Source organism: Verticillium dahliae, genomic scaffold, assembly GCF_000150675.1.
Source record: "Verticillium dahliae VdLs.17 supercont1.30 genomic scaffold, whole genome shotgun sequence".
Taxonomy (NCBI): Eukaryota; Fungi; Ascomycota; class Sordariomycetes; order Glomerellales; family Plectosphaerellaceae; genus Verticillium; species Verticillium dahliae.
This window is the reverse complement of record NW_009276933.1, coordinates 169,754-187,450: the sequence shown is the minus strand read 5'-3', so window position 1 is coordinate 187,450 and position 17,697 is coordinate 169,754. Positions and strand designations below refer to the sequence as shown.

General features: G+C 58.7%; 7 protein-coding genes across 7 annotated transcripts in view; 4 read left to right on the top strand and 3 right to left on the bottom strand.

Annotated features, from left to right (window-relative positions):
- Positions 1–749: 749 nt before the first annotated feature.
- On the top strand, positions 750–3,231 carry VDAG_10015 (1,4-alpha-glucan-branching enzyme; the record flags this gene model as incomplete). The annotated part of the gene is made up of 5 exons (XM_009655772.1): positions 750–1,178; positions 1,237–1,928; positions 1,985–2,296; positions 2,374–3,004; positions 3,067–3,231. The coding sequence occupies 5 exons, from the start codon at positions 750–752 to the stop codon at positions 3,103–3,105; spliced, it is 2,103 nt and encodes a 700-aa protein (XP_009654067.1). The 3' UTR covers positions 3,106–3,231.
- Positions 3,232–3,334: 103 nt separating this feature from the next.
- On the bottom strand, positions 3,335–4,546 carry VDAG_10014 (cytochrome c oxidase polypeptide V). Its single transcript, XM_009655771.1, has 3 exons — positions 4,198–4,546; positions 3,698–3,891; positions 3,335–3,623 (listed from the first exon to the last, which is right to left on the bottom strand). Exons 1-3 carry the CDS (start codon positions 4,424–4,426, stop codon positions 3,540–3,542), a joined length of 507 nt encoding a protein of 168 aa, XP_009654066.1. The 5' UTR covers positions 4,427–4,546; the 3' UTR covers positions 3,335–3,539.
- Positions 4,547–6,132: 1,586 nt separating this feature from the next.
- On the top strand, positions 6,133–8,180 carry VDAG_10013 (ATP synthase subunit beta; the record flags this gene model as incomplete). The annotated part of the gene is made up of 7 exons (XM_009655770.1): positions 6,133–6,170; positions 6,251–6,395; positions 6,498–6,519; positions 6,613–6,698; positions 6,780–6,822; positions 6,878–7,432; positions 7,489–8,180. Exons 1-7 carry the CDS (start codon positions 6,160–6,162, stop codon positions 8,178–8,180), a joined length of 1,554 nt encoding a protein of 517 aa, XP_009654065.1. The 5' UTR covers positions 6,133–6,159.
- Positions 8,181–9,128: 948 nt separating this feature from the next.
- On the bottom strand, positions 9,129–10,747 carry VDAG_10012 (uncharacterized protein; the record flags this gene model as incomplete). The annotated part of the gene is made up of 2 exons (XM_009655769.1): positions 9,129–9,728; positions 9,821–10,747. 2 exons carry the CDS (start codon positions 10,745–10,747, stop codon positions 9,129–9,131), a joined length of 1,527 nt encoding a protein of 508 aa, XP_009654064.1.
- An 822-nt stretch (positions 10,748–11,569) lies between these two features.
- VDAG_10011 (uncharacterized protein) lies at positions 11,570–13,241 on the top strand (the record flags this gene model as incomplete). The annotated part of the gene is made up of 4 exons (XM_009655768.1): positions 11,570–11,674; positions 11,753–12,158; positions 12,204–13,035; positions 13,100–13,241. The coding sequence occupies 4 exons, from the start codon at positions 11,570–11,572 to the stop codon at positions 13,239–13,241; spliced, it is 1,485 nt and encodes a 494-aa protein (XP_009654063.1).
- A 393-nt stretch (positions 13,242–13,634) lies between these two features.
- On the bottom strand, positions 13,635–15,625 carry VDAG_10010 (glucose-6-phosphate/phosphate translocator 1; the record flags this gene model as incomplete). Its single annotated transcript, XM_009655767.1, has 2 exons — positions 13,635–14,933; positions 15,161–15,625. 2 exons carry the CDS (start codon positions 15,623–15,625, stop codon positions 13,635–13,637), a joined length of 1,764 nt encoding a protein of 587 aa, XP_009654062.1.
- Positions 15,626–16,861: 1,236 nt separating this feature from the next.
- Positions 16,862–17,697, top strand: part of VDAG_10009 (splicing factor 3B subunit 2) — a gene marked incomplete at both ends in the record, with an annotated part of 1,992 nt that continues 1,156 nt past the window's right edge. Inside the window, 2 exons of the mRNA XM_009655766.1 lie at positions 16,862–16,936; positions 17,033–17,658. Coding sequence (XP_009654061.1) covers positions 16,862–16,936; positions 17,033–17,658 — 701 coding nt within the window. The remainder of the gene's footprint in view (positions 16,937–17,032; positions 17,659–17,697) is intronic.

Here is a 17,697-nt window from a genome sequence, read left to right as displayed (position 1 = left end):
AGGACAGGGGCCGGCAAGAATTCTCGTGGAATTGATCGGGGCGTCGCTCCCTTGCTCGTCCCCTCTTCTCGTCGCCTCTCGACGTCATGGCTACGAGCTATTATCAGACGCTCACGGCCACGCCGCCTGACGGGCAGGTGCAGGTGCATATGCAGCTGCACCACCCTCACATCGTGGTGCCACCGCCGGCCCAACATGCTCTCAGTTGATTCTCTTCTTCGACGTAGGGCCCTACCATTCGTTCCGTAGCACGAGGGGCGCAAAGAGAAGGAGGGGAGATGAGACTTTCTCGTCCATTGCAAAAACCTTTTTCCCCCTTGCCTTATCAGACAACTGACAGCCTGCTGCTGCTCGCTCGTTCCAATCCGTCTCGCAATCTTACATCCACATCCAGGCCCAGAACACGGAGACATTGCCCCTCCAACGCCACTTCGAGCTTGAGCCTGTCCCTATCCTGCCCGCTTCGCTTCAGTACCGTTCCCGCTACTGTTGCTTCCACTCCCACTGTCACTGCCACTGCCACTACTACTTCCCCTTGCCTAGCTTACTTTACCTACGTGCATGCACGAGCTCAAGCTCTTGGTCGCTCTCAACAATTCGCCCAGCTGAAGGAGCCTGCACCACGTTAGCCATCTTATCCCTCACATCGCCCTCATATAAGAAACGTCCGCTTCATTGAACCTCCCACTGTTCGAATCTGATTATTTTTCTTCAGCTTTCTCTTGGAAACGCCCCTTCTCTCCACGACCATGACTGCCGTTGTCGAGCAGTCCGCCAACTCTCTGGCCCCGCAAGCCGCTGCTGCTGGTGCTTCTGCTGGCACCCGCAATGACGGCACAGGCGTCATCCAGCTCGACCCCTGGCTCGAGCCGTTCGAGGACGCTTTCAAGAGGCGATATGCCAAAGCGCAAGATTGGCTCACCAAGCTGGACAAGACCGAAGGCGGCGTCGACAAATTCTCCAAGGGTACCGATATCTTTGGGTTCAACGTCGATTCCAATGGCACCATCACATACAGGGAGTGGGCCCCCAATGCCACTCACGCCTTTCTCACCGGCGACTTCAACAACTGGGACCGCGAGTCTCATCCCATGAAGAGGGACGAATTTGGCGTTTTCAAAATTGTCCTTCCTGCCAACAATGGCCAGCCCGCCATTCCTCACAACTCCAAGATCAAGGTTCGCACGGTTTCGCATCGAACAAACCTCCTCGATCGACAGGCTGACACGGATCCAGATCTCTCTGCAAACGCCCAGCGGCGAGCGTATCGACCGTCTGCCTGCGTGGATCAAGTACGTCACTCAGGATCTGTCCGTCTCGCCGGCATACGATGCCCGCTTCTGGAACCCCCCCGCTTCGGAGAGGTATCAGTTTAAGAACCCCAGGCCGAGCAAGCCTGCGAGCGCTCGCATCTACGAGGCCCACGTCGGTATCTCCTCGCCAGAACTGCGTGTCGCCACGTACAAGGAATTCACCAAGAACATGCTGCCAAGGATCCGCGATCTTGGCTATAACGTCATCCAGCTCATGGCCATTATGGAGCACGCCTACTATGCCAGCTTTGGCTACCAGATCAACAGCTTCTTCGCCGCCAGCAGCCGGTACGGACCCCCCGAAGACCTCAAGGAGCTCGTGGACACTGCTCACGGCATGGGCATCACTGTGCTTCTCGATATTGTCCACAGCCACGCCTCCAAGAACGTGCTCGATGGACTGAACGAGTTCGATGGCACCGATCACCAGTACTTCCACGAGGGTGCTCGCGGCCGTCATGAGCTGTGGGACAGCAGGCTGTTCAACTATGGTCACCATGAGGTCATGCGATTCCTCCTTAGCAATCTCCGCTTCTGGATGGATGAGTACCACTTTGATGGTTTCCGCTTCGATGGCGTGACGAGCATGCTTTACCACCACCACGGCATTGGAACGTCAGTCTTCGCTCCCATCTCCCATGTGATTACATGCATTAACTGACGGTCCGCAGTGGCTTCTCTGGTGGCTATCACGAGTACTTTGGCGCCGATGTTGACGAGGAAGCAGTTGTCTACCTCATGGTGGCCAACCAGATGCTTCACGACCTGTATCCAGAGAGCATCACCATTGCCGAGGATGTGTCCGGCATGCCTGCTCTTTGTGTGCCGCTGTCGCTTGGTGGCCTTGGCTTCGACTACCGCCTGGCTATGGCCATCCCGGACATGTGGATCAAAATCCTAAAGGAGCAGCAGGATGAAGAATGGGACATTGGCAACATCTGCTTCACTCTGACCAACAGACGGCATGGCGAGAAGACCATTGCGTACGCCGAGAGCCACGATCAAGCGTAAGCTACCTCTGTCTCGGAGTTGCTGATATGATTTTGCTAACAAGAAGTAGCCTCGTCGGAGACAAATCTCTCATGATGCATCTGTGTGACGCCGAGATGTACACCAACATGTCGAACCTGACTCCGTTTACCTCTGTCATTGACCGCGGCATGGCTCTGCACAAGATGATCCGTCTTTTGACACATTCCCTCGGCGGCGAGGGATATCTCAACTTTGAAGGCAACGAGTTCGGCCATCCGGAGTGGCTCGACTTCCCTCGTGAGGGCAACCAGAACTCGTTCTGGTACGCGAGGCGGCAGTTTAACCTGACAGAGGATCATAACTTGCGGTACCAGTACCTCAACAACTTTGATCGCGCTATGAACACCACCGAGGCACAGTTTGGATGGCTGCACAGCCCCCAGGCCTACATCTCTCTAAAGAACGAGTCGGACAAGATTATCGTCTTTGAGCGAGGAGGTTGCGTCTTCATTTTCAACTTCCACCCCAACAAGAGCTTCAGCGACTACCGAGTGGGGATCGAAACGCCTGGCACGTACAAGATTGTTCTCAACTCGGATTCTAAGGACCTCGGAGGCCACGGCCGTATCGAGGAGGGAACCCGATTTTTCACCACTCCCATGGAGTGGAATGGACGCAAGAACTGGACGCACATTTACATTCCTTGCAGGACCGCTCTGGTAAGCACAGCCCTTCGCCCGATTCACCTGCACAGCATTGATTCTGACCGTTTTTGCAATAGGTTTTGGCACTGGAATCCCCCGTCTCTCAACAATTGTAAAGGGTGGTTGAGATGCACATGAACACTGTTGAGCAAAGGAACCCAAAAGATCCATCATGATTGCATCAAAGGAGCTGTCGCAAATTGTCCCCAGCCATACTTAATATGAGAGCAAGTTCCTGTTGACCCTCGTTGTATTCGCTCGTCTTTTGCTGTGCTGTCTCTGTAAACCGTGAATTTGATAGTGCCAAGGGTGTCGTTACAAGATCACGCTGCCTGGACATCTAATGGCAGACAAAAGAAAAAAAGATGCTTTAAATTGAGCTCTTCCGGTACACTATTTACACCCGTGCGCGGCGTCCTGTCTGTTCCCGATTGACCTAACACCAATAATAACCCTCTCATCCTCTCTTGTGCTCTCAAGGGTCGTTTTATACAAGGGGGGCGAAACGGCCGGTATTGATCTAATGACGATGGGAGGGAGAAAGCCCAATTTAGTGCTTGGGAAGCGACTGGACCTGTCCGACGCCGGCGTAGCCCTCGGAAGCGATACCGGTGAGAGGATCGGCTTTTTGGTTCTGTGCGGTGCGGTCGATGCGTCAGTCCATATCCCCCAAAGCGATAGCAGACCCAGCAGCGTGTGGCGACGTACCTTGAGCACCTCGTTGGAAGCCTCCTGCCACTCCTTGGTCATGGTAGGAGGAGGGGGCTTGGCGAACAGGCGGATGACGCCGAAGATGGCGAGACTGGCACCGACGGCGGCGAGGGTGCCGAAGAAGACGCGGGAGCCCTCGCCGGCAGGGTCGGCGGCACGGGGGCCGTGGGGACCAAAGGCAATCCAGTAGGCTGTGGAGGCAATTGGCGTTAGTTCTTCCTTCTCAGAATAGGTCGGCCCTGTCTTCCATGCAGTCCGCTCTGACTGGATCGATTCAAGGTTGGCTGGCGGGCCGCGGGAACACCCGACGTCATGGTGGCCCGAGACGAGTTACATCCATTGAGCGCGTCAATTGCAAGTCTCGACCTCGGCGATGCATGGCTGAGCTTCACCGCGACGATTGCCAGCCATTGCCGAGCCTCGAACCAGTTCCGCTTTCCTCTTGAGGCCGTGTCATGTTAGGGGGGGGGGGATCGGGGCTTCCGAGGAAAACGCACCAGCCTTCTTCTCCTGGAGGGTCAGCTCCTGCCAGGGACCCTTCATGCGATCCCTCAGGGCCATCCACAGCTCGGCCTGCTCCTGGAGAGGCATCGTCTCCCACCTCTTCTCAATGTTGGCGAGGGTCGGGTTGGAGATGGCGTGGGTGGTGGCGGCGCGGCGGATGACCATGGCCTGCTGGTACCGAGGCGCGGCGCGCAGCAGCGACGAGACCTGGGTTCGCATCATCTTGATCGAGGGGGGGCTGAGGTGAAAGAAATCGGCTGTCCGGTCTCGGGTATCTGTACAGAGGAGGTCGCTTCGGTCGACGGGGTTTGCGAAGGTGGTGGGATGCCGCAATTGCTGGATGGGCCGGGACGGAACTGGCTTTGGGTGGTCAGGGAGAGAGGAGAGGGTTTTTTGGGGTTGTCGTATGATGGAACCTCGATCCGTCCAATGGCCCCGTTGTAATCGAACAGCTGCCACTGGCCCGAAAATTGTTCGGCAATGGAGTGACTAATACGGAGTCACGTGCTTTACATCGATGCGAGCACTTGAAAGCTCCTTCGACAGCTGCTCTTACAGTTCAAGTCCATCAATAGTGGGTGCACGAATGTTGCTGTGCAATTGACTTTTCTATGAGATTGAATACAATACGCTATTGTTCAATTGGTTCAAGGGGCGGTTTCTTGCGGAGTGTATAGTGATATATGGTCCCGGTATTACATTTTCTCTCGCACACTGACACCGGTCCACTGCAGGAGCTCGTGCAAGTATCGGAAACTGCAGCCAGAAACGTAATTATAGACTGCACGGCTGGAATCTGGACGCCTGCAATGGACCAAGCAGCTCCTTACCTGCTCCCGAGCTTCACCCAGCCAAGCTAGATCGACGTAGCTTGCTGTATGCTCTTCAGGAAAAACAGCTGTTTTGGCTGTCTCACAGGAGCTTCGCCGTAAAGTCTGGCATTCGGCGGACTATCTCGGATTTACCAAGAAAATGCGGCGACAAGCTGCTCGGCGGATGTTTAGAACACGAGTAACCTTTCTGTGCCCTTCAGGTATATGTCCGAGCATTATGTTTATGATACACGGCGGTCAAGAGGCGAGCCCAGGTGGGCGATCACCTGGCTCTCGCATAATTCTACAAATAACACCAAACGCGACAACGTCGCCAACCGTATTAAGATGCTTTAGTCGATGTCCGGGGTGGCGGAGAGGTGTCGGTCATCGTCTTGTTCGATTGACCGTCGTTGGTTGGATCTGACAGCGAGGCGTCCTTGGTCTTGAGCTCAAGCTGGCGGTGATGCGCTTGTTCCGCAAAGGCAGGGCCGAGAGTATACGTGCCCATTGGGGGATCAGCGTCATGGTTCAACGTGGACGAACATGATATATCGACATACTAATGAGGACGCCAGACCCCACGGCGATGCCCAGGGCCAGGAAGTTCCGTAAACTCATCTTTCCGGTGCGTGGAAAGATATGGTCGAGCAACGAAAATCTGCAGCACGGAGCAATGCCCGTGATGATAATTGCAGTAATTTGACAAGAGGTCAATGGCCAGGCTCTGGACAAATCATGACGCTGTCAAGTCCATGGCTCGTTCGCAACTGTGGAACATCGTGAACTGCCTTAGGCTGTCAGGCGCCAGAATGGGTGAAGCCTGAGGATTAGCTAATGTCGCTTTGAGGTTGCTGGGTGGCTTGTTGGCCTCTGCGGGCGGTTGCCATTGGATATGAAAGGGGGCCCCGCGGAAAAACCCGGTAGGAGAGTAGACCTCAATCCGGTGTAGCTCGCGCCAAGCTCCTGCCGCATAATGTTCCTGAACCCGGGAAGGACAGACTCACGTGACTCCCCAGGCAAAGCTCTACCCGACGAAGCCTGGATCCCGAGCAAAACTGCTCACTTCTCCCCAAGTCCTCCTGGAAGTTCAACCATCACCTCTCCACTCCCATCCGAAATCGCTCTCAGTCATCTGGCAAGATGTTCAAGAGGTTAGTTTCGACGTCGGAAGCCACTTTGCGAGCTTTCGCGCGCTCAATTGGGGTCAATTGAACTGACGTTGTCGTCGCAGCGGCATTTCTTCCTTCGCCCGAGCGGCTCGCCCTTCTTTCGCGGCGACCGCCTCGCCCCGGGTCATCAGGCCCTCGACCCTCAGATTCCCTGTCGCTTCCCGATTCGCGAGCACTTCGAGCGTCGGTGATGGCAAGATCTACCAGGTGAGTTGGTTCGGATGATGCGGTTGCCGCTGGTCCGACCAGCCGAGCCGCCGGCTGCAGGATTGAGGAGAAGCTCGGTTACTGACAACAACAACTCTGCAGGTCATCGGTGCCGTTGTCGATGGTACGTAACTACCACGAAAGACGAAAAACTTTTTCCATCTCGTCGCATCGTCATTTCGCCGTCCGCGACGTGTTTACTCACATTTTTTTGCAGTCAAGTTCGATGGCGCCCGTCTTCCTCCCATTCTGAACGCTCTTGAGACCACCAACAACGGCAACAAGCTTGTCCTTGAGGTCGCGGTACGTTGCCACTCCAAACCAAAAAAAAAAAGGGGCCACAACGCCTATTTGCAATACATCGTAGCTCATAACTTTGATTAGCAACATCTTGGCCAGAATGTCGTCCGCTGCATTGCCATGGACGGTAAGTACTGATTGCCATGCACAATTTTTAGGCCTCATTTAACATGTTTGACCAGGTACTGAGGGTCTTGTCCGTGGCCACCCGGCTTCCGACACTGGTGCCCCCATCACCATTCCCGTCGGTCCCGAGACCCTGGGTCGCATCATGAACGTCACTGGTGACCCCATTGATGAGCGCGGTCCCATCAAGACCAAGAAGACGCTGCCCATTCACGCCGAGCCCCCTGCGTTCACCGACCAGTCCACCACTGCCGAGATTCTCGTCACTGGTATCAAGGTCGTCGATCTCCTTGCCCCCTACGCCCGTGGTGGTAAGATTGGTCTGTTCGGTGGTGCCGGTGTCGGCAAGACCGTCTTCATCCAGGAGCTCATCAACAACATCGCCAAGGCTCACGGTGGTTACTCTGTCTTCACTGGTGTCGGTGAGCGTACCCGTGAGGGTAACGATCTGTACCACGAGATGCAGGAGACCTCCGTCATTCAGCTTGACGGCGAGTCCAAGGTCGCCCTCGTCTTCGGTCAGATGAACGAGCCCCCCGGAGCCCGTGCCCGTGTCGCTCTCACTGGTTTGACTATTGCCGAATACTTCCGTGACGAGGAGGGCCAGGACGGTACGTTTATATGAGATATGCCTTTTTGCGCGAGCGCCTGAACTAATCCGTCGCAGTGCTTCTCTTCATCGACAACATTTTCCGCTTCACTCAGGCCGGTTCCGAGGTGTCTGCCCTGCTGGGTCGTATCCCCTCTGCCGTCGGTTACCAGCCCACCCTTGCCATTGACATGGGTGGCATGCAGGAGCGTATTACCACGACCCAGAAGGGTTCCATTACCTCCGTGCAGGCCGTCTACGTCCCTGCTGACGATTTGACTGATCCTGCTCCCGCCACCACTTTCGCCCATCTTGACGCCACCACTGTCCTGTCCCGTGGCATCTCCGAGCTGGGTATCTACCCCGCTGTCGACCCCCTCGACTCCAAGTCGCGTATGCTTGACCCCCGTATCGTCGGCCAGGAGCACTACGACACCGCTTCGGCTGTCCAGCAGATCCTCCAGGAGTACAAGTCGCTCCAGGACATCATCGCCATTCTGGGTATGGACGAGTTGTCTGAGGCTGACAAGCTCACCGTCGAGCGTGCCCGTAAGATCCAGCGTTTCCTGTCGCAGCCTTTCACGGTCGCCCAGGTCTTCACTGGTATCGAGGGTCAGCTCGTTGACCTGAAGGAGACCATTGCCTCCTTCAAGGCCATCCTCAACGGTGAGGGTGACGCCCTTCCCGAGTCCGCCTTCTACATGGTTGGTGACCTGGCCTCGGCCAGGGCGAAGGGTGAGAAGATTCTTGCGGATCTTGAGAAGAACTAAGTGGCCCGGGAAGTCGATACCTACGAAGCGTTGCGTCGATCTGATGGGGTCCTGGCCTGTGTATAGAAGAGGATCGTTGGGATGCGAGGTTCTCCCTTAGCTCAATCAAGTCTCTTTTGTGGGCTGTGTACCAAGAAATTCACATAATTCCTCCAATTGTCCCAGCTTCGGTGCGTGTGCTGTGAACTAGTGCATTTCGGGTTCATGCTGTGATGTTCAATGAAGGTTAAACGTGAGGCATTTTCCGATGTAACATGACATTGCGGACTGGTGCTACTGCAGTGAACCAATTTAAGCCTTGGTCAAGTGTCAGTGTCGATGGAAGCTATTGGAGCTTGGATGCTCAGCATTGCTTGGTGCCAACTTGTTTGGTAGGCATGGGCGCGGTGGACTCGGGTTTGCGCTCATATTCTCGTTGCAGTTGAGTTGCGTCAGAATGCCTTAGGCAGTGAAAGTGTTGTGATCTAGTCTGACATTACAACGGTGGAAAAAGTAGAAACAAATAAGACGCCGAAACTCGGGGGTTTTAAAAAGTGGTGACCTAGAAAGTTGTTTATTGTGCAGAAGAGAATGATGTCTTGCTCGTGAAAGTGACTCTGCAATACTCAGGTCAATGTTTCGAACATGGTCTATATGTGAATTTTGTCTCGACATACTCTCATCGACGAATTCCCATATGCCATCCGACGGAGCACGCTTTATTGCATTATATGGACATTGCAAAAGTAGAGTATTCATAAGTTTCATAGACTAAACACGGCATAATCCTTCGTGTAATTCTCTAAAGATGAGTGTGTCCGCTACACTCGCAGCTCCTTCATATCGTCTCACAGATCGGTCATGCAAAAGAGGGCACGCCAAGAACACGGCCAATACGCCAACCCCGCCTACCCAGCACGTACGCTCTGTCCAAATAGATAAAATACAAAACGAGCAAGAAAAGGCTCATCATCGCAAGGGGATCCTCCGGAAGACGGCAAAAGGCCCGTCCTCAAAGTCCTCGGTGCCATCGTGGGTCGCCAGGCTCGGGTCGGCCTTGCGGAGATGGTTGCCGCACATGTAGCTCTGGATATTGGTGGCGACGTCGAGGACGGGCCCGTCGTCGAGCTCGACGTGGCGACCCGACGCGCTGTCGTAGCGCATGAGCTTGCCGCGCTGGCTGACGAGCGACAGCATGAGGGGCAGGCGCGAGGCCTCCTCGGGGCAGAGCGCGTCGTCGGTGGCGGGCGGCAGCCAGACGGGGTCGTTGAGGATGACCTTGGCCGTGTCGACGGGGCGGTCGGTGCGCAGGGCGGCGCGGGGCGTGGCGAGCAGGTCGTCCCAGGCGTGGTCCGAGGCGTCGCGGTCGAGGTGCTCGAGGATGTCGCGGATGCTCGTGTCGCCGACGCCGCGCAGCCACCAGATGGTGTCGACGACCTTGACGAACATGGCGTAGTGGGCAATGATGACGAGGGCGCGCGGGCGGCGCAGCTTGGCGAGCTCGACAAAGTCGGGCGGCACAAAGGTGAACCAGGTCATGGCGCGGATGTTGAGGATGGAGCTGAGGCCCTGGCGCGGATGTTGAGGATGGAGCTGAGGCCCTGGCGCAGCTCCTGGTACAGGGAGCCGAGGTACTGCAGGCAGTGGTAGTACGTGTCGACGTGGGCGTGGTCGGGGTCGTCGTCGCGGATGGTGGAGACCATGAAGAGCAGGTTGTTGGGGATGTGCAGCGACGACGAGTTGAGGTCGATGGGCGGGCGGAAGAAGAGCTCGGCGAGGCCGGCCTCCCAGAGCTTGCGGGGGCTCGCGAGCCGGATCATGAGGCCGATGCCGCGCCAGACGACCATCCAGTCGAGTATGTGCAGGCGCTTGGTCGTGACCTCGCGGAACATCTGGGACGACAGGGCGACGAGCAGGAGAGAGCAGGCGATGAGGGCGGGGAAGGTGTCGACGTCGGCCTTTTCGATGGCTTTGCGGTAGCCCTCAAAGGCGCACGAGCGATAGTAGAGGGCGCGCGACGGGTCGACCTCCTGGTTGAGGTTCTCCAGCTGGAGGGCAGACAGGCCGAGCAGGCAGTCCATGAGAAAGCGATTCTCAAAGGCGTAGGAGGGGATCTTGACGCGGAGAATCTCGTTGACGCGCTCGCCCTTGTCCCTGGGCGTGAGAAAGGAGTTGAAGGTGTTGGTGGTGTAGAACCAGAGCAGCTTCATGTCGAGGGCGTCATGTTGACCGGGCGGTATGTACAAGGGCTCGATGATGGGGCTCGGGTCCCACGGGCGACGGCTCGTCTCGGGACTGGCCACTAGGGACGTCGATGGCTCCGAGGTGGGTGTGCGAGGCGTGATGGTGCGCTTGAGGGTGGCCGACTTGGCGGACGCGGCGGTGACGGGATAGAGGCAGTCGACCTTGCGCAGGACGCAGTTGCGGCATGCCGGGCGGCCCTCATCGCATTTGACCTTGCGCGCCTTGCACGTCTTGCAACCGGACCGCGTCTTTTTGTGTGGCCTTTTTGAGTGATACGGTTTGGCTGTGCCGTCCGAGGCCAGCAGGGCGGGGGGATCCGGATCTGAGTCGGGTGAGGTACTCATGATGTCTGTTCACTATGGTACGAAGGTAAGGTACCTTGGGTACGAAGATGAGCGAGAGGGGGGCTGCCTGCGTGAGTGTGAGCCAAGCGCAACCAACACTCAAAAGTACAGGAACAGAGGATTGGCTCCGAGCCAAGGTTTCCGTCGCCAGATGGATAGAATAGCAGACAGTTCGATGACTGTTGATGGTCTCTCGGCCAAGCACGAGGCAGTCAAGCGCAAGGGGACAGGTGCCGAATCCTTCGACTGGTCCACACGCACCACGGCGTGCCAGGTCCCTTGGCCTTGGGATGGCTCTGAGGTGTTGAGGAGTCGGAAATCACTGGTGCCTGGCAGGGTGCTTGCGTCTTCAACGACGAGACTGCAGAGACTACAGAGACTACAGAGCCACAGAGTTGCCATTGGATGGCATCTGTTGCCATTGGAAGGCATCTGTTGCCATTGGATGGCATCTGCCGTTCGAGGGCCAGACCTGGCATAACCACATGACCACGCGTCATGGATATGCGACGTGCGACGTTGGTACGGCACAGCGGTCTCAACCCTAACCCTGGCCTCCCCCTAAGGTGGCTACCTAGGTGAGGTACCTACCTTGAGGTACTATGTACCTTGGTGTACCCACGCCTAGAGGTACCTGCCTAGGTACCTGCCTAGGTACCTGCCTAGGTACCTGCCTAGGTACAGACTCTGGCGTACCGCAGTCACTTGACTTCGCGTCAAGGCTCCAGTCGCGATCCCACATGGACGCGCCTGGAGTTGCTGCATCGCCATCATTTTAGACTTGGACAGCCCATACGACACACACCACCATCACGACCAGCCATGCATCCTCTCTTTCAGCCTCCCGACGACACCAGTCTCTCCTCCCTGCTCGATACCTTTCCCTGCCGAGAACCCCAGATTCGATCCCTTACAAACCTCATTGCTGTACGTCGCCACCTCCCACCCTTCCAAACCCATGGCAGTTCTGACCGCTGACCGCTGACCGCTGACCATTGCGCCTAGCCCACTTCCGCACCATGTCGCAACATCGTCCTCCACGGAACAGAGGCGACGGGCAAGTCAGCCATTGTCGAAGCGCTGCTGCGTCAATTGGCCTCACCCCATGCTGGCAGCGACCGGCGCAGCATCGGTGACAACTACGCCATCATGAACTCGATACAATGCATTACGGCGAGGCACCTCTTTGAAAGGACACTCAATGCCGTTGTGGACGCCCTCGGATGGCATACGCGGCCCAGAGCCTGCGAAACCACCGCCCAGCTCGCCGTTGAGCTCTCCAAGATGCTGAAGGACGGCCAATCCCAACCACCACATTCGCGCTTCGTCCTCGTCTTCGACTCGATCGACCGACAAAGAGAGGCGCCGCACACCCTGCTGCCCGCCCTCGCACGGCTGCCTGAGCTGGCATGTCCCTGACTCTCGAGTGGCCCGAGAACATCAACGCTGACCAAAGACCCACAGATCCCCTCGCTGACCTGTGTCTTCATCCTGACAACGCCCCCAGCGGGTTTCTTGCGAACCTCCTTTGTGCCTCACATACACTTTCCCAACTATTCCAAACCCGACTACGTCAAGATCATGGCCCCCTCCATACCCGCGCCGGTGCCCAACACGACCGAGGACGACATGAAATTCCTCTGGCCCCGTTTCTGCGCCGCCGTCCATGACGCCCTGGCCGTCTCCGCCTCTCGAACCCTGCCCGCCCTGCGCCGCGCCTGCGATATTCTCTGGCCGCGCTTCACGGCACCCGTCGCCGCCGGAACCCACGGCGCCCGCGAGTTCTCCAAGCTCCTCATCCACGCCCGCGTCCACCTGCAAGACGAATCTATCCTAAACCCGAGCATCATCGCCCTCAGGCCAACCGCCAACGCCGCCAATGCCGCCAACACAAGCAGCAGCACGACAGCCACCACCACGACGACCCCCAGCAAGGGCCAAACACCAACAAGAACCACAGCCAAGGCGGTGCCGACCCAGCAGACCACGCCCGACCTCGCCTCGCTCCTCCCCACGACGGCCCGCCTCCTGCTGCTGGCCGCCTACCTCGCCTCCCACAACGCCACGCGCCACGACCTCGCCCTCTTCTCCACCTACCACCACGGCCGCCGCAAGCGCCGCGGCGGCGGCTTCGCGGCGCCCCGCTCCGGGACCGGCCGCGGCGCCAAGCAGCAGCACCGCAAGATTGCGCGCAAGCTCCTCGGCGCCCACGCCTTTGTGCTCGAGCGCATGCTCGCCATCTTCGCCGCCGTGCGCGCCGAGTGGGCAGACGGCGGCGGCGGCGCGACGTGGAGGCCCCGGGGCCGCGGGCCTCGACGGCGACGTGGGCATGGCGCTGTCGACGCTCGCGAGCCTGCGTCTGCTCGTGCGCGTCGGCGTGTCGGGCGACGTGACGGACCGCGGCGGCAAGTGGCGCATCAATGTCGGCTGGGACGTTATTCGCGGCGTCGGCAGGAGTATCGGCGTCGAGGTCGAGGAGTGGCTGATTGACTGATTGACTGATCGACTGGGGTGCGAGGTCACAGACGGAGAATTGAAGGAGTTGACCTCAATGTGCACGTGAACGCCGCTCGTGAACGCCGCTCTGAAGATGTATCATTTTTGCTTCCTTCCGGCCAACGTGCAAACCTCATCCTACCCTACGAGGCGAGCGCGCTAGATAAATGGCCTCTCGTCATGACCTGAACGCCGTGTCTTCTTCGTTCTTCTATACACTCATCTCCAGGACGCCGCTCTATGCGCCCGTCGCCCGCCCCCTCCCTTTTTTGGTGGCCTCGCAACCTGTAGAAAGACGGCAGAGTTTTCGTACAATGGAACGAAGAGCTCATGCTACATAACACCAGTCACCGAAAAGGAGAAGAAAAAAAAAATGCATACACAGAATACATCATAAGCCGGCCCGACTATCGCCCACCCGCCACGTGTCCTCCTGTCTCGTACCGCGGGCGAGCCACGCCGTTTTGCCCTCCCCCGGCGTCCTGCTGCCGGGGCCATCTTCCGTCTTCTTCTGGACGTCGTAGAGTCCGTTGGGGTTGAGCGGCGCCGTCGCCGTCGTGGCCGCCGTCGCCGTCACCGACGCCGACGTGATCGGGCTGTCAAAGACGGGGGCGTTCTGGCTCGAGGCGAGGTCGCGCGTGTTGAGGGGCAGCAGGGGCTCGGCCTTGGGGGTCTCGAGCATGCTGGCCTTGTGGTCGGCCTTTTCGCGGTCGTGGGTGCGGTCGTAGAGGTAGAGGCCGAGAAAGGTGAGGGCGATGCCGAGGCCCTGGACGGGGGTGGTCGAGCCCTTGAACCAGAGGATGGCGATGACGATGACGAAGACGCGCTTCAGCAGGCTCGCGACCGAGTAGGTGACGGGCGACACGAGCGACAGGAGCACAAAGGCGAGGATGTTCTGGGCAAAGTGAAAGGTGCCGTTGAAGAGAAACTCGACGGCGAGGCGGCCGTGGTCAAAGGCGTCGGGGTTCTGGCGCAGGTCGACGGCGCCGTCGTGCAGGACGTCGCGCACGATGGCGAGGCCCTCGCTCCAGAACCAGATGGGCACGGTGATGACAAAGGCCATGCCGGACGAGTAGCACAGGAGGTTCAGCTTGTCGAGCTTTTGCGAGCGCGCCGACAGGCCGGCGGCGTCGGCCTTGGCGGCCTCGTTGAACAGCTTCTTGGAGAAGATGTTCTGGGTGACAAAGACAATGGCGGCGAGGAAGGCGTAGATGACGCCGACGAGCTCGCCGCCGTAGGCCGTGTGCTTGCCGGAGCAGGCGAGCATGACGCCGAGGGTCAGGGGCACGAGGGAGAGGTATGTGTTGCGCGAGTAGCGGATGTTGAAGACGAAGCGGTAGGCGAGGACGGTGAAGAGGGGCGAGAGCCCCTTGATGGTGTGGACGAGCGACACGGGGATCTTGGAGGTGGCCGAGGAGCTCAGGAGGTGGCCGATGATCTGAAAGGCGGCGAGGGGCGCCGTCGTCCTGATGACGTCGTGGGTCGGGTAGCGGATGCCGTGCTTCAGGGCGGGGATGCTGGTCTTGAGCTGGGGGAAGACGGAGGCGAGCCAGGCGAAGAGCAGGCAGTAGGTTGCGACAAGTGCGAATTGCACGAGGGTCAGGGTCGCCGGCTTGTCGAAGGCCGTCAAGATGGACTTGGAGGATGTGTTTGTCAGCGCGGACGAGGCGTACCACAGCAGGCAGAGGATCTGTCAGAGGGGCAGGTTAGCTGCGTGCGTCTTTGTTTGGCCGTCTTTGGCCGTCTCTGGCCGTCTCTGGCCCTCCTTCTTCAGCCCTCCTTCTTCGGCCCTCCTTCTTCGGCCCTCCTTCTTCGGCCCTCCTTCTTCGGCCCTCCTTCTTCGGCCCTCCTTCTTCGGCCCTCCTTCTCTGGGCTGTCTGATCATCAGAATCGAGGGATAGTGGAGGGGCAACGTACGACCAAGGTGGGCGAGACGGGCGCACGCAGCGCGTCGGCAATCTCGTGTGCGTTCTGGCTGACGCTGCCCTGCCTCGAACGGATGGTGCGAAAGGCATCGCTGAGGCTCTTCTGGCGACCGTGGCCGCGGGCCTGGGGCGTGACGGGCGGCGGTTGACCGGGCGGGCCGAAGCGCACACGGCTCTCCCTTCGCGGCTGCCAGTTGTCGCGCGGTCCGTCGAGGCCGTTGAGGCCGTTGAGGCCGTTGGCGGTCGCATAGCCTTGGCCCCGGGCCGGACTGGCGCCGCGAGACGGCAGGCTCGTGGTGAGGTGGGCGTCGATGTGGTCGGGGAACTTTTCCATGCCCTCGGATGGCGGGCGGCTGTGGGCGTCGACGTGGGCTGTGGACAGGGTGAAGGATCGATTGAGCGAGGGGGAGCGTCTGGCGGAGGAGGTGTTGGGATGGTGGGCGTGAGAGTGAGGCATGGCGCGATACGCGATACGCGATGCGTCCTTGGCGTCGTTGTCGTCCTTGTCGTGGCGAGTGCGTCGTGTCTTATCGCATTCCAGGGTCAAACTGGTGGAGGTGGAGAAGCTGGATGGAGCCAGAAGGAGGCAGAGCGTGGGTTGGTCTCGGCGGCGGCCTGACAGAACGAGTGACTGGGGGGGCGGACAGGGAAGCGCAAATGATGGCAATGGCGGTGATCAGGACATGATGGAAGGGTCCGGCAGAGAGACAAGAAGTATGGGCACAAGACGGGTTGATGCGCAACAGTCGAGAGATCAAGCAGAGTCCAGTGGAGGTGTGCAACGTTGTCGTGTGAGGTACGGGCTGACAGGACAGGGACAGTACAGGAGGGTTGGATCCCGTGTGAGGCACTAGAGCGAAAGCAATGCTCCTGCTCCAGCAGGCCCAGTACCCGTAGCATGGGGCTCCAGCGGGCCTGCTTAGGGGCTTGGGGCAGTAGGGTACGTGCTGGGCCTGGAGCAGGAACCTACACCGTGCCTTGCCTGCTTGCCTGCTTGCCTGGGCTGCTCGTGGCCTAGGAGTAGTACTGATACGGCTCTGGTTATAGGTACCTAGCAGTTTGCACCGGGTGCAGGCACTTGGTGCAGGCAACCTCCGTCTGTACCTGAAGAATAACGTAAAAAGTCAGTGGCCCTGGGTCTGGTCAATGTACAGGCCCTCTACCTCGATCAATAGCCGTTTGACATGACGTGTCTTCGGCCGATACATGGTGATCAGAGACCCGAGTCGACATCTGTGCCAATCTAGGTAGCCAATGTACCGCAAACATTGTGGTACCAAGCTCGGTTCTGCTCCACTCTTCATGCGCCAAAGGATGACCTAATGCACTATTCTACGCCAAGGCAATGCTAAAGCAATGTGCAAAGACAATGCAAAGGCAATGCACCTCTGGAATCTTGTGGCCTCTGGAATCTTTTGGCCTCTGCCGCGACCTGGAAAACCTTCAGCCTTCTCCAGGTGCAACTCCGACCGCATCCCCCATCGTCACGTGCGGCAACCCCTCGACCATTGAATCCACGAACCTCGCTGCCTGTCCTGATCCAGCCATCCTCTACATTGCCCTCCTGCCCCATCCACCTCTCCAGGCACCACGCCACTGCCTCGGACCCTTCCATAGACATCGCCACGCCAGCGCCTGCCATCCGCCGCCAGCGCCTGTCATCCGCCGCCGACGCGGCCCGCACCAGTTCAACATGGCGGCACCAAAGATGACCAAGAACCAGATGCGCCGCGCCAAGAAGAAGGAGCAGAAGAAGGCACAAGCAGAGGTGAGTGCGCTGCTGCGGCACCAACCCCAGAACAGAACCTGCCCTCGAATCTGAGCTCCAAGCTGACGCCGCCTGCCTCTTCCCCCTCGCCCACAGACCACCACAACGACACCCGCCGACTCGGCCGACGAGAAGCCACAGGATGCCCCCGAAGCAGAGACCTCGGCCGCCGACCTCGCTGTGAAGGATGGCCCCAGCGCGAGCGACATGGACGGACCCGACGGCTTCGATATCGACGTCGTTGTCGAGACGAGTGATCCCGCCTTTGCGGAATTCGAAGACATCATGAAGAGATTCGGCCGCGTCGCAGAGGACGAGGAGGCGCCAAAAGAGGAGGCCGTCTTCTTCGACCAGGACGACGACATCCCCAGCGAGGACGAGGAGACGGGCCAGCCGAAGCTGTCCAAGAAGAAGCGCAAGCAGCTCAACAAGCTGTCCGTGGCCGAGCTCAAGGCCCTCGTCAAGATTCCCGAAATCGTCGAGTGGCAGGACGTCTCGTCGTCCGACCCGCGCCTGCTCGTCCAGATCAAGGCCCAGCGCAACGTCGTGCCCGTGCCGCCCCACTGGTCCCTCAAGCGCGAGTACCTGTCGTCCAAGCGCGGCATCGAAAAGGCCCCCTTCCGCCTGCCCAAGTTCATCGCCGAGACGGGCATCACCGAGATGCGCGACGCCGTGCTCGAGAAGCAGGAGCAGCAGAGCCTCAGCAGAAGCAGCGCGAGCGCGTCGCCCCAAGATGGGCAAGCTCGACATTGACTACCAGC